General features: G+C 40.0%; 2 protein-coding genes across 3 annotated transcripts; one reads left to right on the plus strand and one right to left on the minus strand.

The window, feature by feature from the left end:
• Nucleotides 1–2512: 2512 nt before the first annotated feature.
• tmem81 (transmembrane protein 81) lies at nt 2513–7533 on the minus strand. 2 transcript variants are annotated; one of them, XM_034087957.2, is made up of 6 exons: nt 7418–7533; nt 6899–7146; nt 6103–6248; nt 4505–4620; nt 3844–4005; nt 2513–2858 (listed from the first exon to the last, which is right to left on the minus strand). In XM_034087957.2, exons 2-6 carry the CDS (start codon nt 7124–7126, stop codon nt 2755–2757), a joined length of 756 nt encoding a protein of 251 aa, XP_033943848.1. In that variant the 5' UTR covers nt 7127–7146; nt 7418–7533; the 3' UTR covers nt 2513–2754. The 2 variants fall into 2 exon arrangements, with proteins under 2 accessions (XP_033943848.1, XP_033943847.1); XM_034087956.2 differs by having other exon boundaries at nt 2515–2858; nt 3844–4028; nt 7418–7531.
• A 2542-nt stretch (nt 7534–10075) lies between these two features.
• LOC117448962 (ras-related protein Rab-7L1-like) lies at nt 10076–19648 on the plus strand. The gene is made up of 5 exons (XM_034086250.2): nt 10076–10533; nt 12739–12810; nt 12887–13068; nt 13721–13842; nt 15512–19648. Exons 1-5 carry the CDS (start codon nt 10416–10418, stop codon nt 15630–15632), a joined length of 615 nt encoding a protein of 204 aa, XP_033942141.1. The 5' UTR covers nt 10076–10415; the 3' UTR covers nt 15633–19648.
• Nucleotides 19649–19918: the final 270 nt, after the last annotated feature.

Consider the following 19918-nt stretch of genomic DNA (forward strand, 5'->3'; position numbering starts at 1 on the left):
GACCCGTACAGTACATTTATATCATAACACGTTGGGGTCCTCAACATTGTTGGGTTCACAGCAGGACTCTCTGAGTTGCAGACACTTTATTTCTGTGAGTTTGTTCCAGATATTTGGAGCATAATAACTGAAGCTGTTTCTCCATGTTCAGGAACTCCGATCCCCCGAGTCCTGCGGCAGGAAGCGGTACTTCTCTCCAAGACCTCCTGGACCCAGGCCTGTAAGCTGGTCCAGAACCAGAGTCCCAGTGAGGTTAATGCATAAGCTTTAAAAAAAAAAATAGTTTTTGAGATGATACAGTGAAAAATCTCTTCAGTTTTTCTCTCCACCAGCAGCACACTTTGCTCTTGTTTTAAAATGGGTAGTCCAGGGGTGTCCAAACTTTTTCACCGAGGGCCACATACAGACAAATATATACGAAGGGCTGAGCCACTGAAGTGAGGTGAGGTCTACTGCCTCATAAGTTAAGTTTTACGTCAGCAAAATAAATCAAATGTGGGTAAATGATGCTTAATACTTGAACATGCTTTAAGAAAAACAACAGCCTACATCACAGCTCTCCATAGGGTTTCATTTATTTTGTTAGCAGCTCATTACGTAAAACAGAAGCCTCAGATTTATTAGCATAAGAGGAAATAGGAAGGGTTTATTTCAAGCTTGTTATGAAAATAAGTTATTGGGCTTTTTTCTTATCTACTTAGATTTTGGGCTTCTTAAAACTTGAATACTGTGAAATATCTGTTTTTATCTATATTTAAGAAGTACAATACAAGAAAAGCACAAGTTTCATCTGTGGCCATACTCCATTATACTTTTTGTGTAATACACCACGACCCCTCTGGAAAGAGTCTTTGTACCAAAGTTTAATCATCAACAAGTTACAAACCACGTTCACTCTGAGAGGAACTTTGAAACTTGATTATAATATGAAACCCCGAGCAATTAAAGGATACGTGTACAGTAAGCCACAATGAGATTTCCACAGACCAAAAAGCACTCCCATGAATGGTTTATGAATATAATAATTACAAAGCTGCATACATTGTTCATCCATCCAATAATTATTTTTTGTGTGTGGAATGAGCATTTACAATTTGCTATGCATCCTCTTGTCTTCGAGAGAGTCCGCTTTCTTTTCTCCCTGTCAATCAGATGTGTTGCACTGTGGCAGCTGTGGCCCATGAGGAGCTTTGTCTGATAGAGGAAATATAAAAATGTGTTCAACCTCACACGTTCAAGAAGCACTTTATGAACCTATACTGCCATCTCCTGGAACAGCTAGTCTAATCTCTTGTCAAACATTATAACATTGTTTTCATGATGTTTTCCTCAGTGGTTTTATGCTACACCCTTAATCAGCAATGTCATCGACAAGGGCTTTTATTTGCGCTTATTTCTCTGCTTTCTTGCACATATTAAGCTAACTTAATAATATATATATATATAGATGCAAGTCAAAGTAAAAGTCCTGCATTTATAAGAACAGCAGTATTGTGAGGAATATGTATTAAAAATGTAAAGTAAAAAAAACATTCTACAGTAATATTGCTTGTTTATATTAATTTGAATGGTAATAATAGAGGAAAGCACACTCAACGTTCTGCAACACCACATGTCAAAGAGTGCACAATATTACCTCTCTGGGCAGCTGTATGTATCCGTGTATAATGTATGCCCGGTTGAAAATAGTCTACTATGAATTCCTGGGTGCATATGTCTCTGCAAAGCTATATACTGTACACCCTGTAAATAGCTAATCTGGCTAATGTGGCTGTATAATAACTAGTGTCCAACATTGCAATGGATTTACTTACAAAAGCACATCATGTAGATAAATGACTAAGGATAACTCCATCTATCAGTCAAAGATCCTCTCTTTTCATCTGCTCTTATCCCAGCACACATGTTGACGTGTCTTAGGAACACACAGGTGTTACGAACAGCATTAACAATGGCTTTGTTCTGCTCCCTGTTAACCATGACAGTGCGACAGAGAGCCTGAAACTCTAGCAGCAAAAGGGAATTCAGACATCATTTATTTTATTATTCACACCTGTTTTTCCACTGTGATATGTCAACATGTCTCCTGTGGGGGACAACACATTCTGTCCTCCTTTTCCTCTGATTGCAAAGCCTAGTTTTATCAAAATGTTAATCGACCTGTCTCCTTGGCAGATGCAATGTACTGTTAGAGAAAAAAAGACGGGCATTTTGAAGGGATTTCTTTTCTGTTGATGGAAAAGGATATTTTGCAGTGGTGGTCTCGCAGCCGAGGGGTCTGAGATGTTCTAACCTGCAATGTTCCCAGCTGGGGATTATTATTGCATCTCATATTGCCTGCTGTTATCTTTGTACTTCTAATGAAGAGACAAACCCCCTTCAAATAAAATCCAAATCACATGAATCTAAATCTAATTACGCATAATTGCCCAAATAACACTTAACACTAGGATCCTTATGGGTAATGAGAACACAACATTCACATCATTACCGTTTAATCTGATTCTGCGAACGTGTTTACAACCAATCCCTCATTTCCACATCCAGCAACGACATCATCAATCATTTGGAGTCTTGTTTGTGTCCACCTGATCTCTTTTATTCTCTCTTTTCGGGGTCTTGTTGCTCCACTGTGTTCAGCAGGCAGTCTCTAACAAGCCTGTCTGCGGTCTGCTACTGAGCAGATAGTGTAGAGTTAGAGTTTGTTTGTGCAGAAATGTAATTGCCTGTGTGCGGTGAGCGATGGAAGGTCAGTTATAACTGCGTTAACACATGAACTCTCTCCTCCTCAGTGTCCACCAGAGGCCCAGCAGCATCACTCCAGCACCTACGCCCGCCAGGCTCAAACTGATCAGCACCTGAGTGTTCAGACACAACAAATGCACAGTTGATAAGAAGGATGAATATAGGGCTGCCCTATAGCATGGTTGAGCTACAGCCCATGTACTAACTAGGGCATGCAGAAGACTCAGGCTCAAAATCGGCCTGGGACCATTTACCCACGCCCTCTGGTTTCCCCTTACAACACTTTCACTTCAATAAGGGCACTGGTGGCTCCAAAGAAAAAGTGGAAAAAAAGAGATCATTATACACGATGAAATGATTCTACTGAATATAGTTTTATTAATTGCTTTGAATCTGTGGACAAGTTGTTTTTCTAAGGGCTTTACAACAATATGTCAGTAATCTTGGGCAGCAGTATCTGAGCAATATCAGCAATCTGAGGGACTTGGCTTGGGAAATGGAGGGTTGACAGTTCAAGTTGGGGTGACTGTGGCTGCGAGGGAGTACGGTCGTCTTTCAACCAGAAGGTTGTGGGTTCGATCCCAGCCCATGCAGTCAACATGTCGATGTATCCTTGGGCAAGACACTTAACCCTGAGTTGCTCCCGATGGCATGGCCAACGGTGTGTGAATGTTAGGTCCTAGAGTAAGATACACTGCTCTGTATGAATGGGTGAATGACATGTAGTATGTAAAGCGCTTTGAGGGGTCTTAAAGACTGGATAAAGCGCTATATAAGTACAGTCCATTTACCATTCAAGTGCAGACTGGTGCTTGGAGAGGTGTTCATTTGCCTCTTTGGGATGCCAACATGCCCCAGGCACCAGACCTACACACTGCTCCCCAGGCACTGTATATACAGTATAATAGCTGGCCACTGCTCCTAATAAGATGGGATAAAGGCAGTCTCTTATGTGTGTGGGCTACTTTCTTGACGATTAAAGGAGGATTCACAAAGTCTTCCATTCGTACATAATAGTATACTTGAAACAAATCCGCTCAAATTATCTTTAGTGTATGACTGCTTCCCCAAATCCATCCCTTCCTGAACAAACCGTACAGTGTAAATCAGAGGCGTTCTCTGGTCTGACTCGGTCTGGTTCTGCTTCTGGTTTCCAGAGTCCCACTGGGCCAGAGAGCTCTCGTAGTCCAGATTGAGTACAGAGGATGGCAAAACCCGGATCCCCCAGTAAACCCTCTTCACCCTGTGGAAGCTGGCATCCTGCACGACACAGCGATAAGTACCTATAATATAACATGGTGATTAATCGGCGCTTTAAATGATGTCCTTTCATTCAACAGACAGGAGGTGTGTTTATGTCTGTGTGTTTATGTCTGTGTGTGAACGTGCGCCCCTGACTTGTGTGTGTTTCTCTTTGTGGGAATGTCTTGGTGAGAATTTCAGTGCTGTTTCGAGGATATTATTGTGAAATTATTACATGTTGAAACTTTCTTTGTCTACCGTATAAACACCATAGACATTACTTTTAAACCTCACCTTGATGCTACTTTGCTTGTGCAGCTTCATTATGGCATTATATAAAACAAGTGAGGCAAAGGCAGCACATCAAATTACTTCTGACTTAACATACTGTATGTTCTGGTTAGCCTTTGAGAGTAAAAGTAATGTGTGTTAAAAAAAAATCTTATACATGCACCTCTCCTTAGAAATGGGAAACTAAATTCAGGTTCTGTGTGCGCACATGCATCAGAGTGTTTACCTGCGTCCTCCTCCATCACAGGGTCCAGAACCACACGCTCCAGCAGAGGGGCGTTCCAGCGAGCAAACAGAGTGTCGTCAGAGCTGATTATTCCTCGGGCATAACGCCATGACACCCTGAGCCGTTAAAGAAAACACCTCAGTGAGCAGAGCCCTCTGTCAAAGACCTGCCGCAGTGACAGGTGGTTCTGCATCTATGGAACGACCTCAGCTTTGGCAAAACAAGCCATTTTTCTTTCATTTTAATCCCATCTTTAAATGGCAGAAAGCAACAACTTGCGGACAATTTCAATAACAAAAATGACGGTTGTTGCATCAGTCTGTTTCAGTCCCATTATTGGGCTACAAATGTATGCATATAAAGTGCATTTGTACATGAATATAGACATAATTCCGGGTATTCCAGGTCTGTTATTACAGGTAATACATTGTTGGATACTGTCCCGGGGCCCTTGACTGTCACAAGGCCCCTACGGATCAAATGTTTTCAGGCTTGTTTGACCTCTGACCCCCGCCAGCATCACTGATGGGTGTTGGGTTTATTCAGAAGTGCTGCACCTTTAACCCCACCCACAAGTGATGTCACAGGGTCATGGTGTACACCTGTCCTGTACATCACAACAAGTTCACAACTGGAGGGCAAACAAAGACGATGTTCAGTTTAGTTTCTCATTGAAGTGGTTCCTATATGTTTTCCGTAATCCTATTTGTAGTATGTCTTAAAATCTAGTTTTGATACCTCTATCAATAATTCAGTGATTATAATGGCCCGTCCACACAGCGGCATGCGTTGACGCTTGGAGGTGGGAGTATCTGAAGCTTGGGGATTTTTTGCGAACAACGCGACCAACAACCAATCACATGAATCTCCTGCCCCCGACATACAAAGCAATAGCAATGTTAAAACGAAGTAAACTGGATATAAAATCCCCAAACAGGCGAAAACCTACCAGTTTCACCCACTGTCTCTGCCTCCTCCCTCCATGCCTCGCTCCTCTGGTTTGTATCCCGGTAGATGAACAGAGACTGATCATACAGCACCGGGTGTTTCACTACCACTATAATGAATTTTCCCTCCATTTTTTGGAATATGAGGAAATGACCTGCGTAGTCTCTCGCAGCATACACGCGGTTTGATTGGCTAGCGCTTGTACAGGCAGATTTGCATAAACAGGATTTCATTGGCTGACACTTCTGCCGAGGCGCCAAAAGTTGAACATTGCTCAACTTTTGAAGTCAGCAACGCTCCACGTCGCTTCCCAAAATGCAGTTTGGCTAAAAGTGACGTTGGAAGCTTCAACGCACGCCGCTGTGTGGACGGGCCGTATGCTTAATGCATATTCTAAAATACAATTTACATTTATAGCCAAACTGAAAGGGCTTTTTATTGAGAAGGCTGAATAATGGCCCCCAGCTCAGTTTTGCCTTGGGCTGGTTAACACCCTTCAAAAATTATTACAAAACTTTTCCTTTTATTCTGCAATAGATATATAGTTTTTCAGGATGAGACTGTGTTATATCTAACATGACAATTGCAAGATTTCTTCCCCCCATTGTTTGCAATCAAAAGACATGAATCAGTCACCTCCTCATCCTCACCTCCAGGAGAACCTCCCCATCGCCTGCATCACTTCTCCCAGACAGTCGATCTCCACTCTCTCTCCTAGAGTCACAGTCATGGTCCTGAGTCCACACTGCCACGACTCCAGACAGCTCAGTTTACGCACACGACACTCCTCCGACACCTTTCATTTAGCAATTTCCACATGCAAACGAGAATGATTAATGTTAAAGGTCCCCTCATGCTGTTTTTCATCAATATGTTACAGGTCTCAGACATAAACAAAACATGCCTCTGAAGTGTTTGGCTCGAAATACCAAACAGATCATTGCAGCATTACCCATAATCCCCTCTGTTTCAGCCCTGTTTCAAACGTGCTGATTCTCTGTCTGTTACTTTAGATGAAAATAAGGAGCCCCTCCCCACGCCCCTCTGAGAGAGATTTGGTTAGAAAGAACACAATGTGCTCTAGGAGGAGATTCAGGTGATAAGGGGGGGGGGTTACCTTGGCTGGTGATTGGCTAATGGTTACACGAGCCAAAAAAACGTTATGACATCATAAAGTGGCCAAAATCTGATCAGCTCATTTTCAGACAGGTTTTTTATATAAATGGATCAGGACAAAAAGTGAGCAAATATTTTCTTCTGAAACTTTCAGAATCTCTTTACACAGAGGGGACACATGTTGATGTGTAAAAGACATGAACATCATGCAAAACCCAATTTTTAGAACCTAAAAAGTGGATTTTGCATGATAGGAGACCTTTAATGTAGTTATTTTCCTTCTTGCATTTGTCAATGATTTAGTGTAGATGTTTAAGACAACTACAGTACCTCTGTTCCATCTTTACTTCTCACATCTTCTTCCATGGCTTTCTTGCCATCCTTTAACAAACAGAGGGTTTGAGTTTTAACACCCAGACCACAGGTGGCGCTGCAGGGGGAGCTGTCAACAATAACCTCCACCGACACCTTATCCACCTCCTCCAAGTCAACTGAGGTCACAGGATGAAGGAGGAGGAGGAGGAAGAAGAGGAGAAACCTGACAGTCACATGTTGCATGTTTGTGTTTGATGGTAAATCTGCAGGAAAGAAAAAGTGTGTTTTAGTGTCACTTAATGCACAAAGTTAAGTATCACAAAGAAGGTTGAAAGAAGAATGAACTTGTTTATTTCTGTAAGTGCAGTCAAGATGTTCAGGTAAGTTTGTTGATTTATTTGAATTCAAATTGCATCTCTGGGTAACATGCTGCCAGAATTAGTTTTCAAGATTTATTATCAGATGTCAAAGCATAATTGTTTTCCAATATACAAAATAACTTAGCTACATTTAAATTAATGTAAAACCACTTACCCCCTCTGTGTGAAATGTAAGAAAAATACAAAATAAACAGGTAAAACTGAGGATTTCAAACTCTTGCAGTTACTGGGTTTGATTATCAAATGTATTTGTTGTTGTGACAACCAGAGTTCCAGGCTGCAGGTTCCCTTCTTCTGTCGGTCATAATGATGACATTTATTACATGGCTTAGTTGAATACTCGATTCTGATTGGTCAATTCAGAACACGTGACACGTTGTTAATCCAGAACAGACAGACCGCTGTCAAGGATTTATTGACCGTTGTTAAGGACGCTCACATCTGCACTAAGAAGTCCGTTCGAATTAACTGTATACAGTTTGGCTGAAAAGCAAACTGCATGCTTCGCGTCGGGCTCCTGATCAGCCTGTCGGTGTTCTTTTCCCCATAATGACCGCGTCGCTGCACATTATCCCTTACATAACATCTGACTCTCTACTTTATGTTATATTTGTCAAAAAAGGGGTTATAAAAGCAGTTTGTATTACATAACTATCAATGTAAGTTAAGCTTTGAGAACAATACAAGATTACAAGGTCCTGGAAAATGCAATTCTGCATTGGTGTCATTTTGTATTTATTTGCTATTTACTGTTTTAATCTTTAGATCGTGGAAATAGCTATTGAACTTGTTTTTATAAGGTAAATAATTTAAAACAAACATAAACAACATATTGTATCTCTAATTTAGTTAATAGCAGCTTAACTGATACATGATTGATTTGTGTGTACAGAATACATCATGTTGACTAGTGGAAACCAGCTTGTTGATGATGTTGCAGTTTGTTATAAGACCACTAGGTGTCAGACAAGTATCAGAGAGAATGAAAACAGACATCCGCATAACATGCTGTAGACTGCACTATACATGGCCATTTGATTGTTCATTCAAACAGACTATTGATCACCTTATAAGTTCAAAAGTAAATCGAACAGTATTAAGTTGTCTAGCATTTGTTTGTATTAATATGCAAACGTGTATGCAACATTAACGTTTTCTGTACATTATTAATGCACATTTGTGGATTCTGCTGACGTAATTCTTTTATTTTAAATCATATTTGCATTTACATGTATTGCTCATTATAAAATATGTACTTGTCAAAACAGGTTATATTAAGAATTGTTAACAATTTAAAGACTTTGGTAAGTTTTGGTTTGGTTGCGTCGCTCTCAAGCTGTTTGGTTCTGTTATGTTTTCTTGCTATTTGTGGACCATAAGACTTGTCTTTTTTAAAGGGCAATGTTTAAAACAAATCTTTTTTCAAATCATCCATGTGTGGGAACCCTTATCTGTGTCCCACCTTCGGCATGGTGGTGACAAAATGCAAACGTGACTCAAACCTTGTCTCGGTTAATGTAGAACTGAACAAACATTGCTGTATTTATCAGTTGTGCATCAATTGAGAATGTGAGGAGACAACAAATTAAGTCTGCATTATGGAACATAGAATTATGAATCTGCCAAATGTGTTGATGAGCTTGGATGTTTTCCTTTTGCAATGAGGCCAAATTGCACCTTAAGTTTCAGACCATCCTGGACTTCAGGTCGACTGAAGCACCCACCTTCTCTCTTGGCTCCCCGTGCCTTTTATTCCAAACCCAAAGAATGAATATGGTACTTTTAGCACATTATGAATGGGTTGGTGTGTCAAGAATAGAATAGTAATTGTTTCAACCCTAAGTGCATCTGATGCTGGGAAAAGAACAAAGACATGAGAACACACCAACAATCCACAGGAAAAACACATTTGAAGAGCGTCACAAAGATGAATCAGCATCAGCGGGGGACTGTAACGTGCAATAGACGGTAACCGTGGCCTAGTTGGCAGGCCAGGAAACTGTATGTGTGTGTAAGAATAATAAAAATAAGGAGACACAACAGGACATGAGAAGAGAGAGAGTGAAGTGGAGGACTTGGAGGAGGATGAATGTGATGAGAGATGTTGCATAAAAACAGGAAGAGAAGCATGAGGATTGGCAAATCATGAACTACATCCAGATTCTACATGATTTACATCCAATGCCAACGTTCAGTGCCAATACAGGAAGTACTGCGTCATTTCTTCAGCTACTCACCCCACTCGCTGCAAAAAGGGGAACCATAAAACAGTACCATTAAGGCTGTATTTCTTTGTAATAAGGTGGAGAGTAAAGTACCTAGTGCCATTGAGCACACACTTTTTGGAGTATCATGAACTTAAAAAATGTCAAGATCTGAATTCAATAACTTCACTTCCTGTTTCTGTAGTCAGTATGTGGTCGCTGGAAGTTGGTGGCAGAGGCAGATCTGTTGGCCTTTTTACCTCAAAGTGAGCAAAAAAACCGTTTGCTTCAGTTCCTCTTACAGCCAGATGTTGACAGTCACAGCACCAGCATGTGATATGTTTATTTTCTCTTACAGTATATGATAATGTTATAAGATGTTAAAGTCTTAGAGAGACATGAACCAAACCATAGCTCCTTCAAATACTCCACATTAAAGATATTTAATGTTATATATGTAATTCTGAGGAGTTAGATATTGTGAGAGAGAAAGTTATCTGCACAGATTTATCAGCTGTTTTAGCTTCCTGTTCTATAAGGGCGTGGTTTATGACGTTGATCTATTTGTAATAACTTCCTTCCAGACAGCAACACAAGTAGATCAGAGTGCTGTGCTACACGGAGAGAAGCACTGTTTATGTTTAGGAATATTCAAGGTGTTATATAGTTGACACGCTTTAGAGAAACGGGGTTTTCTTAACCATCTTTTGGGGTTTAGAGGTAAGGGTATTTCTAACTTGGATTTATTAGTTTCAGACAGACTGACAGGTAGTTAAATGTTTAGGTTGAACCAATGTGAAGAAAGGTTCAGAGAAAGCAAAGTCCACTTGTAATATAGTCAAGTATTTGTTAGTTACAGTTACTTTTGTCTCATAAATCCTGTTTCCTGACATGCTGCTGAACTTTGAGCTGTTGGCACATGATAATATTGTCTGACAAAGGAGAGCTATGAATGAGCACCTGCTTAAAATACTGATTATTGGTGATGGAAATGTTGGGAAATCCTCGTTTTTGCATCGCTACGTCAACGGACAGTTCAACAAGACGTACAAGATGACAATGGGAGGTAGGGCTGTTTTTATTTCATCAGTGTTCTGTGGAAAATGTGACTGTGCAGTATCTCATTGTGGATGTATGACAATGGTTGTTTGGTACCTGAATCAGGGTTTCACCTGATAATGGCAATATGATCTCATGGTTGATTCAAATAGTCTATGTCTATTTTAAAGAGAGCATTACAGAAAGTTCATTGAAGCTTTAACACTGGCAAACATGAAACTCAGTGAGCTCAGGTTATATTAAACCTAAGCAACAAACTAATTGAAGAACAAATTGTGATGACACGAGGAACACAGGAAGCAAATCCACAAGGGACAACTAGAATGTATCCAGGGAATGAACACACTTAGGAAACACCGCAGAACCACAGGACACAACGGGAACATTGACCGGAAACGTTTAAGAGACACAGCTGGAGAGGGCAGGCAAAAATTAAAAAAGATAGACTCAAGGAGACTGTTCTACAAAATAAAACGGGGATAAAAAAAATCAAGATTATGAGAAAATGCAAACAATATACATAAACAAGGTCTACCCAATAATAATAATAATAATAATAATAATAATACATTCATTTAATGTATAAAAGCAGTTCTATATTGTCAATGGATACACTAAATAAGTGCTTGCTGATGTCCTATTGAACAAGGCAAGGTAAAAAAGCTATAATGGCAGCAATTGACAGTAAAAAACAAATAAACATTGTGTTTGTCACCTAATGCAAAATCCACTTTGTCATGTATTGTATACATAAGTGTCCCCTCTGTGTAAAGAGATTCTGAAAGAAGTCTCAGGAAAAAAAGATTTGCTCACTTTTTGTCCTGATCCATTTATATTAAAACCTGTCTGAAAAGGAGCTGATCAGATTTTGGCCACTTTATGATGTCATAACGATTGTTTGGCTTGTGTAACCATCAGCCAATCACCAACCAAGGTAAGCTTTCACAGTAAATGATGCTGGCTTACTGGTATGTTTGATATGTGGAGAGAAGTTGTCAAAGGTGCTGCAGCCTTTAGAGGAAAAACACGGAAGAGGAAGACAGCTGACGATCTTCAGTCATAATTCAATCACCTAACTCTTTTTAGGGTGCAGCCATATGTTATAATTATTTCAAAGTGGGCCCATTTTAATTATATTCATTTTCTTCAAATGAGCAGAGGACTCCCCAAGTGCTCTGTTGATTTATTTTAAAGTAGGCCTGTGTACTTTTTTAATTCTCCTTAAAAAAGAGTTCTTTGTTTATTATTAGAGGTAAACAGTTTTCTATAATGTAATACATAATAAATGCAAAAAAACTGTAGTTTTTGTCTATGATATAACAATATACACAACATTATAAGCTATCAAGCTATCAAATATGTGTTGCGGCTCCAGACAAAACAAATTGGTGATTTACTGCTCGACCTCAATGGCTCTTTTGGTCAAAAAGGTTGCAGACCTTAACAGTAAGTAACAGACAGAGAATCAGCACTTTTGAAACAGGGCTGAAACAGAGGGGATTGTGAGATGCTGCAATAATCTCTTTGGTATTTGGAGCCAAACACTTCAGAGACATGTTTTGTAAATATCTGTAATATATTGATAAAAGACTGTATAATAGGGGACCTTTAAAACTATCCATAGTCCAGCATTAATGCACAGCAATAGCAAAAATGTGATTTCCTAAACATATTTTTGAGCTTTGAGTAAAACTGGAGTGAATGGTGGATTGGATGGAGGCAATTGTTGCCTTCTAATGTGAGATACATTGGTTGCTCTGGTGATTTACTGCTCGACCTCAATATGTTTTCGGTCTTCCCTAATCGGATTCAGCAGAAGGTGTCAAGGCGATAAATAGATGGTTCGTCGAATCACCTGCCAAATGTTTTTTGAAACGGCCTGCCCTTTTCCAACAGTTTTATATGACGGCTTCTCAGATACCCACCCCAGCAAAGCCTGTTCACCCTGCTGCCACCTGTTCAATCAACTGATTCTTGCATGTTTTGCATTTTGATAAACAGAGTATTATCCTGCTCCTTTGCTAAGGATTGTTTGAGTAAACTTCTCTCTGAGAGTAAAAGTATTGAATTGGAGAGTTAATCTGAGGGGGTTTTTTCCCTGTTTTGTTTTTTTAAATCTGTAAATCACACATTTCTTTCTCCACTTCTGTTTTTTTACTCTTACTTCTCGCTTCTTCTTTTTTCTCTGCACAATGTTTTTATTTTTCTCTAGTGGATTATGCTGTGAAGCTGCTGCACTGGTCAGATAAAGAAAAAGTCAGACTCCAACTGTGGGACATCGCAGGTACAAATGTTTTTCAGCATACGGATTAGTGGAAAGATGCGTGGGTGACTTAATGAACTCGGTGTCTTCTCTCCAGGCCAGGAACGTTTCATATCCATGAACAGGGTCTATTATAGGGGTGCGCTGGGCTGTGTGGTGATGTTTGACGTCACCAGCTCAGCCAGCTTCCTCAGCTGTCGCCATTGGAAACGGGACCTTGACAACAAGGCCATGCTTCCCAACGGAGAATCCATCCCCTGCATCCTGCTGGCCAACAAGGTATTTTTTATGTCTTAAAGGGTGTAGTATTCACAGGGAAATGGAATATGATTACCTGTTTTAATTAGTGCATATTCACCTGGAACTAAGAATAGGTGTTTTTGTGCGCCCTTTGTTTTTACACTACCTTAAGGCCACCGTAGTTCTCCGATACGCCTTTAAAACTGTGGTAACGCCGCCACCGACTGAATTACTTTCCTCACAAAGTAGTGTTATGCTAAGGATGGCCTCTGAGCGATGTGAAGGTAATCAAGGTCATGTTATGTCATGTATCTAATTCATAACATTACTTCTTCTCTATCACAAATCCAGCTGTAACAGAAGTAACAATGTCATGTCTACATGTGGCAATTTGTTCATGCGGAAAAAATGCAGTTATGTTATGAATTATTGGTGTGAGTTTTGAGGTTTAAAGGTTTTGTATTGACCGTATTGTAGAGATCCATGCTGCACACATACAGGTTCAACCATTTCACATCATATTATCATAGCAAGATAACCCTGGATGGGACACATTTGATTTTTAATAAACCACAGATAACACAATACATTAATCATTAATGCACCTCAGCAGGTCAAGCAAGATCCTGAAACCCTCACCTCACAACAACAAAATGACTTCCTGCCCCTCTCTCTGTCTCTCTCTCTGCAGTGTGACCTCCCTCAGCGGGTCGTGCCCCCAGACAGCATCGACAGGTTCAGTAAGGCCAACGGCTTCATTACCTGGATGGAGATTTCGGTCAAAGAGAACAAGAACGTTGGTGAAGCTATGAGGTAACAAAAACAACAACAAAAGAAACTTAAGAGAGTACGGGGCTCAGATGATGCATTGTACACTGAACTCTTAGAAATAAGGGTTTCAAATAGTTTCTTCCTGTTATGCTGAAGTTCTACAAACCCATAACCTTTCCTTCTGAAGAACACTTTACATTTTTGTTAAAATTCATGTTTTTTTAGGCCAATTTCTTCAAAGCTTTTGCTGAAGTGTTTACAATGACAGATATGACAAAGTGGGAGCAGTAGCCTTTGTGTTCACTCCAACAGGCCAGCACTGAATCATACATAACAGTGACAAAGCAGTATTCAATAGGGCTGTGCATCTTCACTGGTCTCACGATTCGATTCGATTACGATTATCCTGTCAACGATTCGATTCGGTTCGATATCCCGGTGCATCACGGTGCATCACGATTCATACCAATGCGTTGCATCCTCAATTTTCTATATTACTGCACATGGCTTATTTTTCATCAATGCATACATGCAGTAAATACATATGAACTCTCTTTTTATTATTTAGAAAGTGCTTCAGAAATCAATTACATAAATGTCTTGACATTCATTTATAAACCAAAATAAATGAATTGTATAGGTCTAGCCTCCGTGTGTGAAGTTGTTCCATTCTCAATGTCCTGAATGTGGCATCACCCACAGGACTTGAGTCTGAACACAGCAGACAACAGGAGTATTTACAACAGCATATACAAACAAAAATACTGCATGTGGGTGCACACTTACATTCTCTGTCTTACTGTTACATAAATCCCATGAATGTATGAGATTAAATTAGCTTCATTATATCTCAGTGATTAAGTGAATAACAACGTTTCTATCGGGTCACTATCAGCCTGTCACTCATTATTTTCAGGGAGGGGGCGGGGCTTGGAGTAACGGAGAGGAGACGGTGATCGCGGAAGCTTTTTTCCTCCTGCCTTCACAAACTTTACACACGTATAGATCGTCTGCAAATTGCTAGAGGACATTCATACTTTGCAATCCAAGACTTAATTAAATCCACCAAAAACCTGACATGATTGTAACGCGATTATTTTTGAAAAACATAAATCCCTCCCTGTGTCTCTGAGCCGCAGCGACATGCACGGAGTGATTCAGAGCGGGTCCTGCTGTTGTCGGTTCTGGACTGGTGTTCTTGTGTTGGTGGATAAAGCAGACTGCTCCGTGTTGCTGTGCCGCTGTCACGTATGTTCCCTGATCTCTGCGTCACCGACCGATTTGATATTAAAGTGACAGAAAAAACGTTATAGTAAAGCCGCGGCCGGAAAATCAGGAAGCAACGTTACTACTCTATAACCGATTATCTTCCGTCACTGCATCGAGACCGAATCGTCCACGTCCGCATCGCAATGCATCGTAGAAACGATTATTTTCAACACCCCTAGTATTCAACCAATTATGTTTAAATAACTCATGAGTGATGTATTTGATGTTGAAGGTTTGCAAAAGCATTGAATTAGGCAGGATATTTATTTTTTATGAAAGTTACATCAGCAGAGAAACATGAACACAAAGATGAAGGACTTATGCTTCAATGCATGCTTTTTCAACTGCATGTGAACCCTAGCCTGAAAAGGGATTTATTTAGTTGGAAACCTTGATGATTCATGATATTCCTATAAATCAGTAAATCAGTGTTGTGTTTCAGGAGATTGGTGCAGGACATTTTGTCTGTGGAATCCAGTCTTGATTCACTACAACCCGAACCTCAAGAAATCGTTAATCCTCAACTGGACTCGGTGTGCGACGGAGGAGCAGGATGCTGCTGAAACACAATCAAAAGGACAAGCAAACAGCCGGGACCCAATCATATACTCACGTTGTTTCAGGGGGCACTGAACAATGCACTTAACTGAGAGAGGCTGTCTGCAAATAGAAAATGACAGTGGAAGCACCAGGAGATGTCGATGTAAGTGGGGTATATTGATGCTGAGCAGATCTTCAGTGTCCATGTGTGAGCTGGCAGTGATCAAAGAGGACACTTTAAGTGGGATAAGGAAACGACACACGTGTTTCTCATTTTGGACAATGTACGATTAAAAAACGAGTGTGAAAGCAACAACACCGGTTTAACTGTCAAAAATACTCAATAAGGATTCATCAACATTTTTCTAGCCAATTAAAGCCTGTTTCAGGATCTAAAAACAAGAAATATCAGTACAGTAAAGTACACAAAGACAGACCATGGCTCTGAGGCCTGCACATGACTGTTTTCTTAACCCTCTTCCCGCGGCAGACAATTTGACGTAAACATGCACAACTGAATTTATAATTAAAATATTCGTAATGTTTTCCCCCCAATGATTTTAGTGATGTTTTGGTATAACAGTGTTTAGTGGGTTTTGTTATACCAAAAAACACACAAAATAATAATCTGTGAGAAATGGATAAAATAATTGAGCCACCACAGAAGCTATAGACAGCGTCACTCTTGCCATACTGCTTTTCTTCTTTTTTTTTCGTTTTACATAAATGAAAAACACAGTGGTGTCCAGTTAGAAGAAGTGTGAAAATGTGGATTTAATTGAAATAGTACTTTAAAACATGGTATCAGGTAGATTATGGATTAGGCTACAGGAATGTGTTGGACATATTGCAAATGTATTTTTACCGCTAATTCCAGCTAGTGTTAATGCTAGCTAAATCCTGGGACGCGTCGTTAATATTTTTACTGGCCACTCCTCAGTACAGTTGAAGCCACTTTCCTGAGCTGTCCTCTGTCCCTACATTTCGAAGGTAAAGAGAGTGAAAAATTATTTGATTATTCATCCAGTGATTCTTATTGACAAAGTGTATTTGGGATCTTCCTTGGCCCGTGCATGAATTTTGTTGTTATCCTTTTAGACAAACATGTAATCCTTTTTATTTTGAGTACATTCTGGCAATTATTTCTCCAGAAAACACAGTGTGCACTGTTGGGTCAGGAGAAGGAGGATGTTGTGAAGAGAAACAGACGGAGCAGATGGAAAGGTTGTCGACAGTTGTTAAAAAGTGTGAGGTCTCCGCCTCCCTCCAACAGGCTGAGACACATGCGGTGTGTACGTGTGAGTGCATGTGCATACGCATACACTATTTGGGGGTCAGGTTAATTGTGTGAAGCTACGGTTGTGTTTGTGTGCATAATTAAGATCAAGGTACATGCGTGATCATGTGCCTTGAGTGTCAAATGCCCACACACATGCTGTCAACATTCCTCCTCTCAATTGTCGCCTGAGCCTTCGACTGCTGAGATTTGTGGGTAAATTCCAGGTAAATTCCCACTGTTTTAAGTATTTTCGAGGAAAATATTATAACGAGTATGTGCGGTTTAAATAATAATAATAATAACAACAATAATCTCCAAAGCAAAGTTTTTGTTTAAATTACTCTCAACAGTGTTGGTTTGTCTGGTTAACAGTGTGTTGTCTTAAAACATGTACAACAAGCTTTATTGAAAATAGTAAGGATAAAATGTAAGTTGTGAAAAATGTAGCCTTTGCTCAGTGTCCATAGAGAAAATAAATGGGACTTCATAATTGTACTGTTTTGATACTGGACACTAAGGAGAGTTTAATACATTTAAAAGTGACCATATACAGGTCAAACTAAGGTAAGATTGTGGCGCCAGATGACATTTTGTCTTTGAAAGAAACAGAGTGAAGGGACGAGACAATCCTTGGTTTTCTGCTGAACTGTCCAGTCTCCTTCATGAGAGAAACAAGGCCTGGGCAAAGGCTAGGCAATCAGGCTCAGAGGTAGAATGGCTGCGTTTTAGGCAGCTAAGGAATAGCTTCACTTCAAATGTCAAAAGTGCAAAGTCAAAGTACTATTTGTCAGTTACCACAGAAAACCTAAATAATCCTAGGAAATTTTGGAAAGCCATCAAATCGATATCCACCGGTGAGATCCGTAATGATCTACCTCCGTGCCTTACCACAGCATCTGGCACTATATCGGACAGGGCTACTATGCTAAATTGCTTTAATGAGCATTTTGTGTCCTGCGGTTCTATGTTTGATTCTGTTTCTAACTCTGCTTCTGTGAACACCCCAAGCCGTGACTCTGAACAATGTGGTCTGGAAAACCCTTTCAGTTTTACTCCTTTTACTGTCAATGTTGTTCATGAAGCCTTATCTAAGCTAGATCCTAAGAAACCGGCTGGCCTGGACAACGTAGAGCCTTTCTTTTTAAAGATAGCTGCAGATTTTATTGCTCTACCTCTTACTTCTCTTTTTAACCTCTCCCTCAGCACAAATGCAATTCCAAAAGTATGGAAGTGAGCGTATGTCTTGCCTTTGCTAAAAGGAGGGGAGGCCACCTTATTAAATAACTATAGGCCAATCTCTAAGTTGTCAGTTCTGGCCAAGGTGCTCGAATGCCTAGTGAGTGAACAGGTAAAGGAGTTTTTATGTAAAAATGATATCCTGTCGAAACAGGATTCAGAAAGAAACACAGCACCATCACTGCGACAATGAAAGTGGTGAATGACATTACGAGTATTTTAGATAATAAGCAGAGTTGTGCAGCTCTATTTATTGACCTTTCCAAAGCGTTTGATACCGTCGATCATCGCATCTTAAAGCAGAGGCTACTCAGTATTGGCATATCCAGCCATGCAGTGGGGTGGTTTGTGAACTACCTCTCTGAAAGGTCCCAATGTGTTCAGTTTGATGGGCTGTCTTCTGAGTGGTTAAACATTGCTAATGGTGTTCCTCAAGGTTCTGTTTTAGGTCCACTTTTATTCTCCATCTACATCAACAGTTAAGGTGAAAATGTGAATGAAGCTACTTTACATTTTTATGCGGATGATACCGTGATGTACTGTGCAGGTCCCTCAATTAAGGAGGCTGGTGTTAAATTACAGGCTGTTCTAACATTATTCAGACTCAGCTTGCTGAACTTAAGCTTCTTTTAAATGTTGATAAAACTAAGGTAATGCTATTTTCAAAAGCTAAAAAGACACCAGAGCCTGTTTTCGATATTGTTACTATGCAAGGACAAGTACTTGAAGTGGTTACCTGATATAAATACCTTGGTATCTGGCTTGATGATTTTCTTACTTTTAAACTTCATGTCAATAACCTGCTTAAAAAACTGAGGGTTAGGCTAGGTTTCTTTTTCAGGAATAAGTCCTGTTTCTCGCTTGAGGCCAGGAAAAGGCTAGTCACTGTGACCTTTTTACCTGTGCTGGACGATGGTGATTTGTTGTATAGGGATGCACCTGCCTATTGCCTGAACAAGTTAGATGCCGCCTATCACAGCGCACTGAGATTTGTCACAAATTGTAAAGCACTTACACATCACTGTACCCTGTATGCCAAGGCAGGTTTGCCATCACTTACTGTAAAGAGGCTCAGTCATTGGTACACGTTTATTTATAAAGCTTTGTTGGGTAAACTCCCGTATTACATCTGTTCCCTGATAACACAGAGAGTTGCAAGCAGTTATTGTCTGAGATCGCATGATGTAGTCTTGTTAGATGTGCCAAGAGCAAGGACTGTCTTAGGTAAGAAAGCTTTTATGTGCGCAGCTCCACTTGCTTGGAACAATCTTCAGCAAGAATTGAAACTGAGCAATCTCATTCATCTGCATGTTTTTAAAGCTAGGCTAAATGAAATGCTCGTTGATACTATGGGGACTTGTACATGTCTATAACTATGTAAATGTATCCTGTAAATATAATGTATAATGTCCTTTATTGTTTTATGTTTCATGTGGAACCTATATGCTGCAGGTCTCCCTTGGAAAAGAGATCTATGATCTCAATGGGACCAATCTCGTTAAATAAAGGTTTGAAATGAAATTACTTACTGTTGGAGCATAAAGTACATTTATTACAGCCTGTTTGATATATACATTATTATGTAAAGATGGTATTTTGACCAGCATGATGCTAGAGGAAAGGTCAGGTGGTGACAGGATTTATTCTAAAGGGCACATTCGTGTTCAAGCTTTGCTCTGGAGACAAATGTTGGACGGATGGATGTCATTTTGTCTTTGTGTAGGCTTCTTTTCTTGTCATTGAATTGGATGTCGACTTTGACTCAGTCATCCACATTTTGATAATCCTGGAGAT

Source organism: Pseudochaenichthys georgianus, chromosome 7 (assembly GCF_902827115.2).
Source record: "Pseudochaenichthys georgianus chromosome 7, fPseGeo1.2, whole genome shotgun sequence".
Lineage (NCBI taxonomy): Eukaryota > Metazoa > Chordata > Actinopteri > Perciformes > Channichthyidae > Pseudochaenichthys > Pseudochaenichthys georgianus.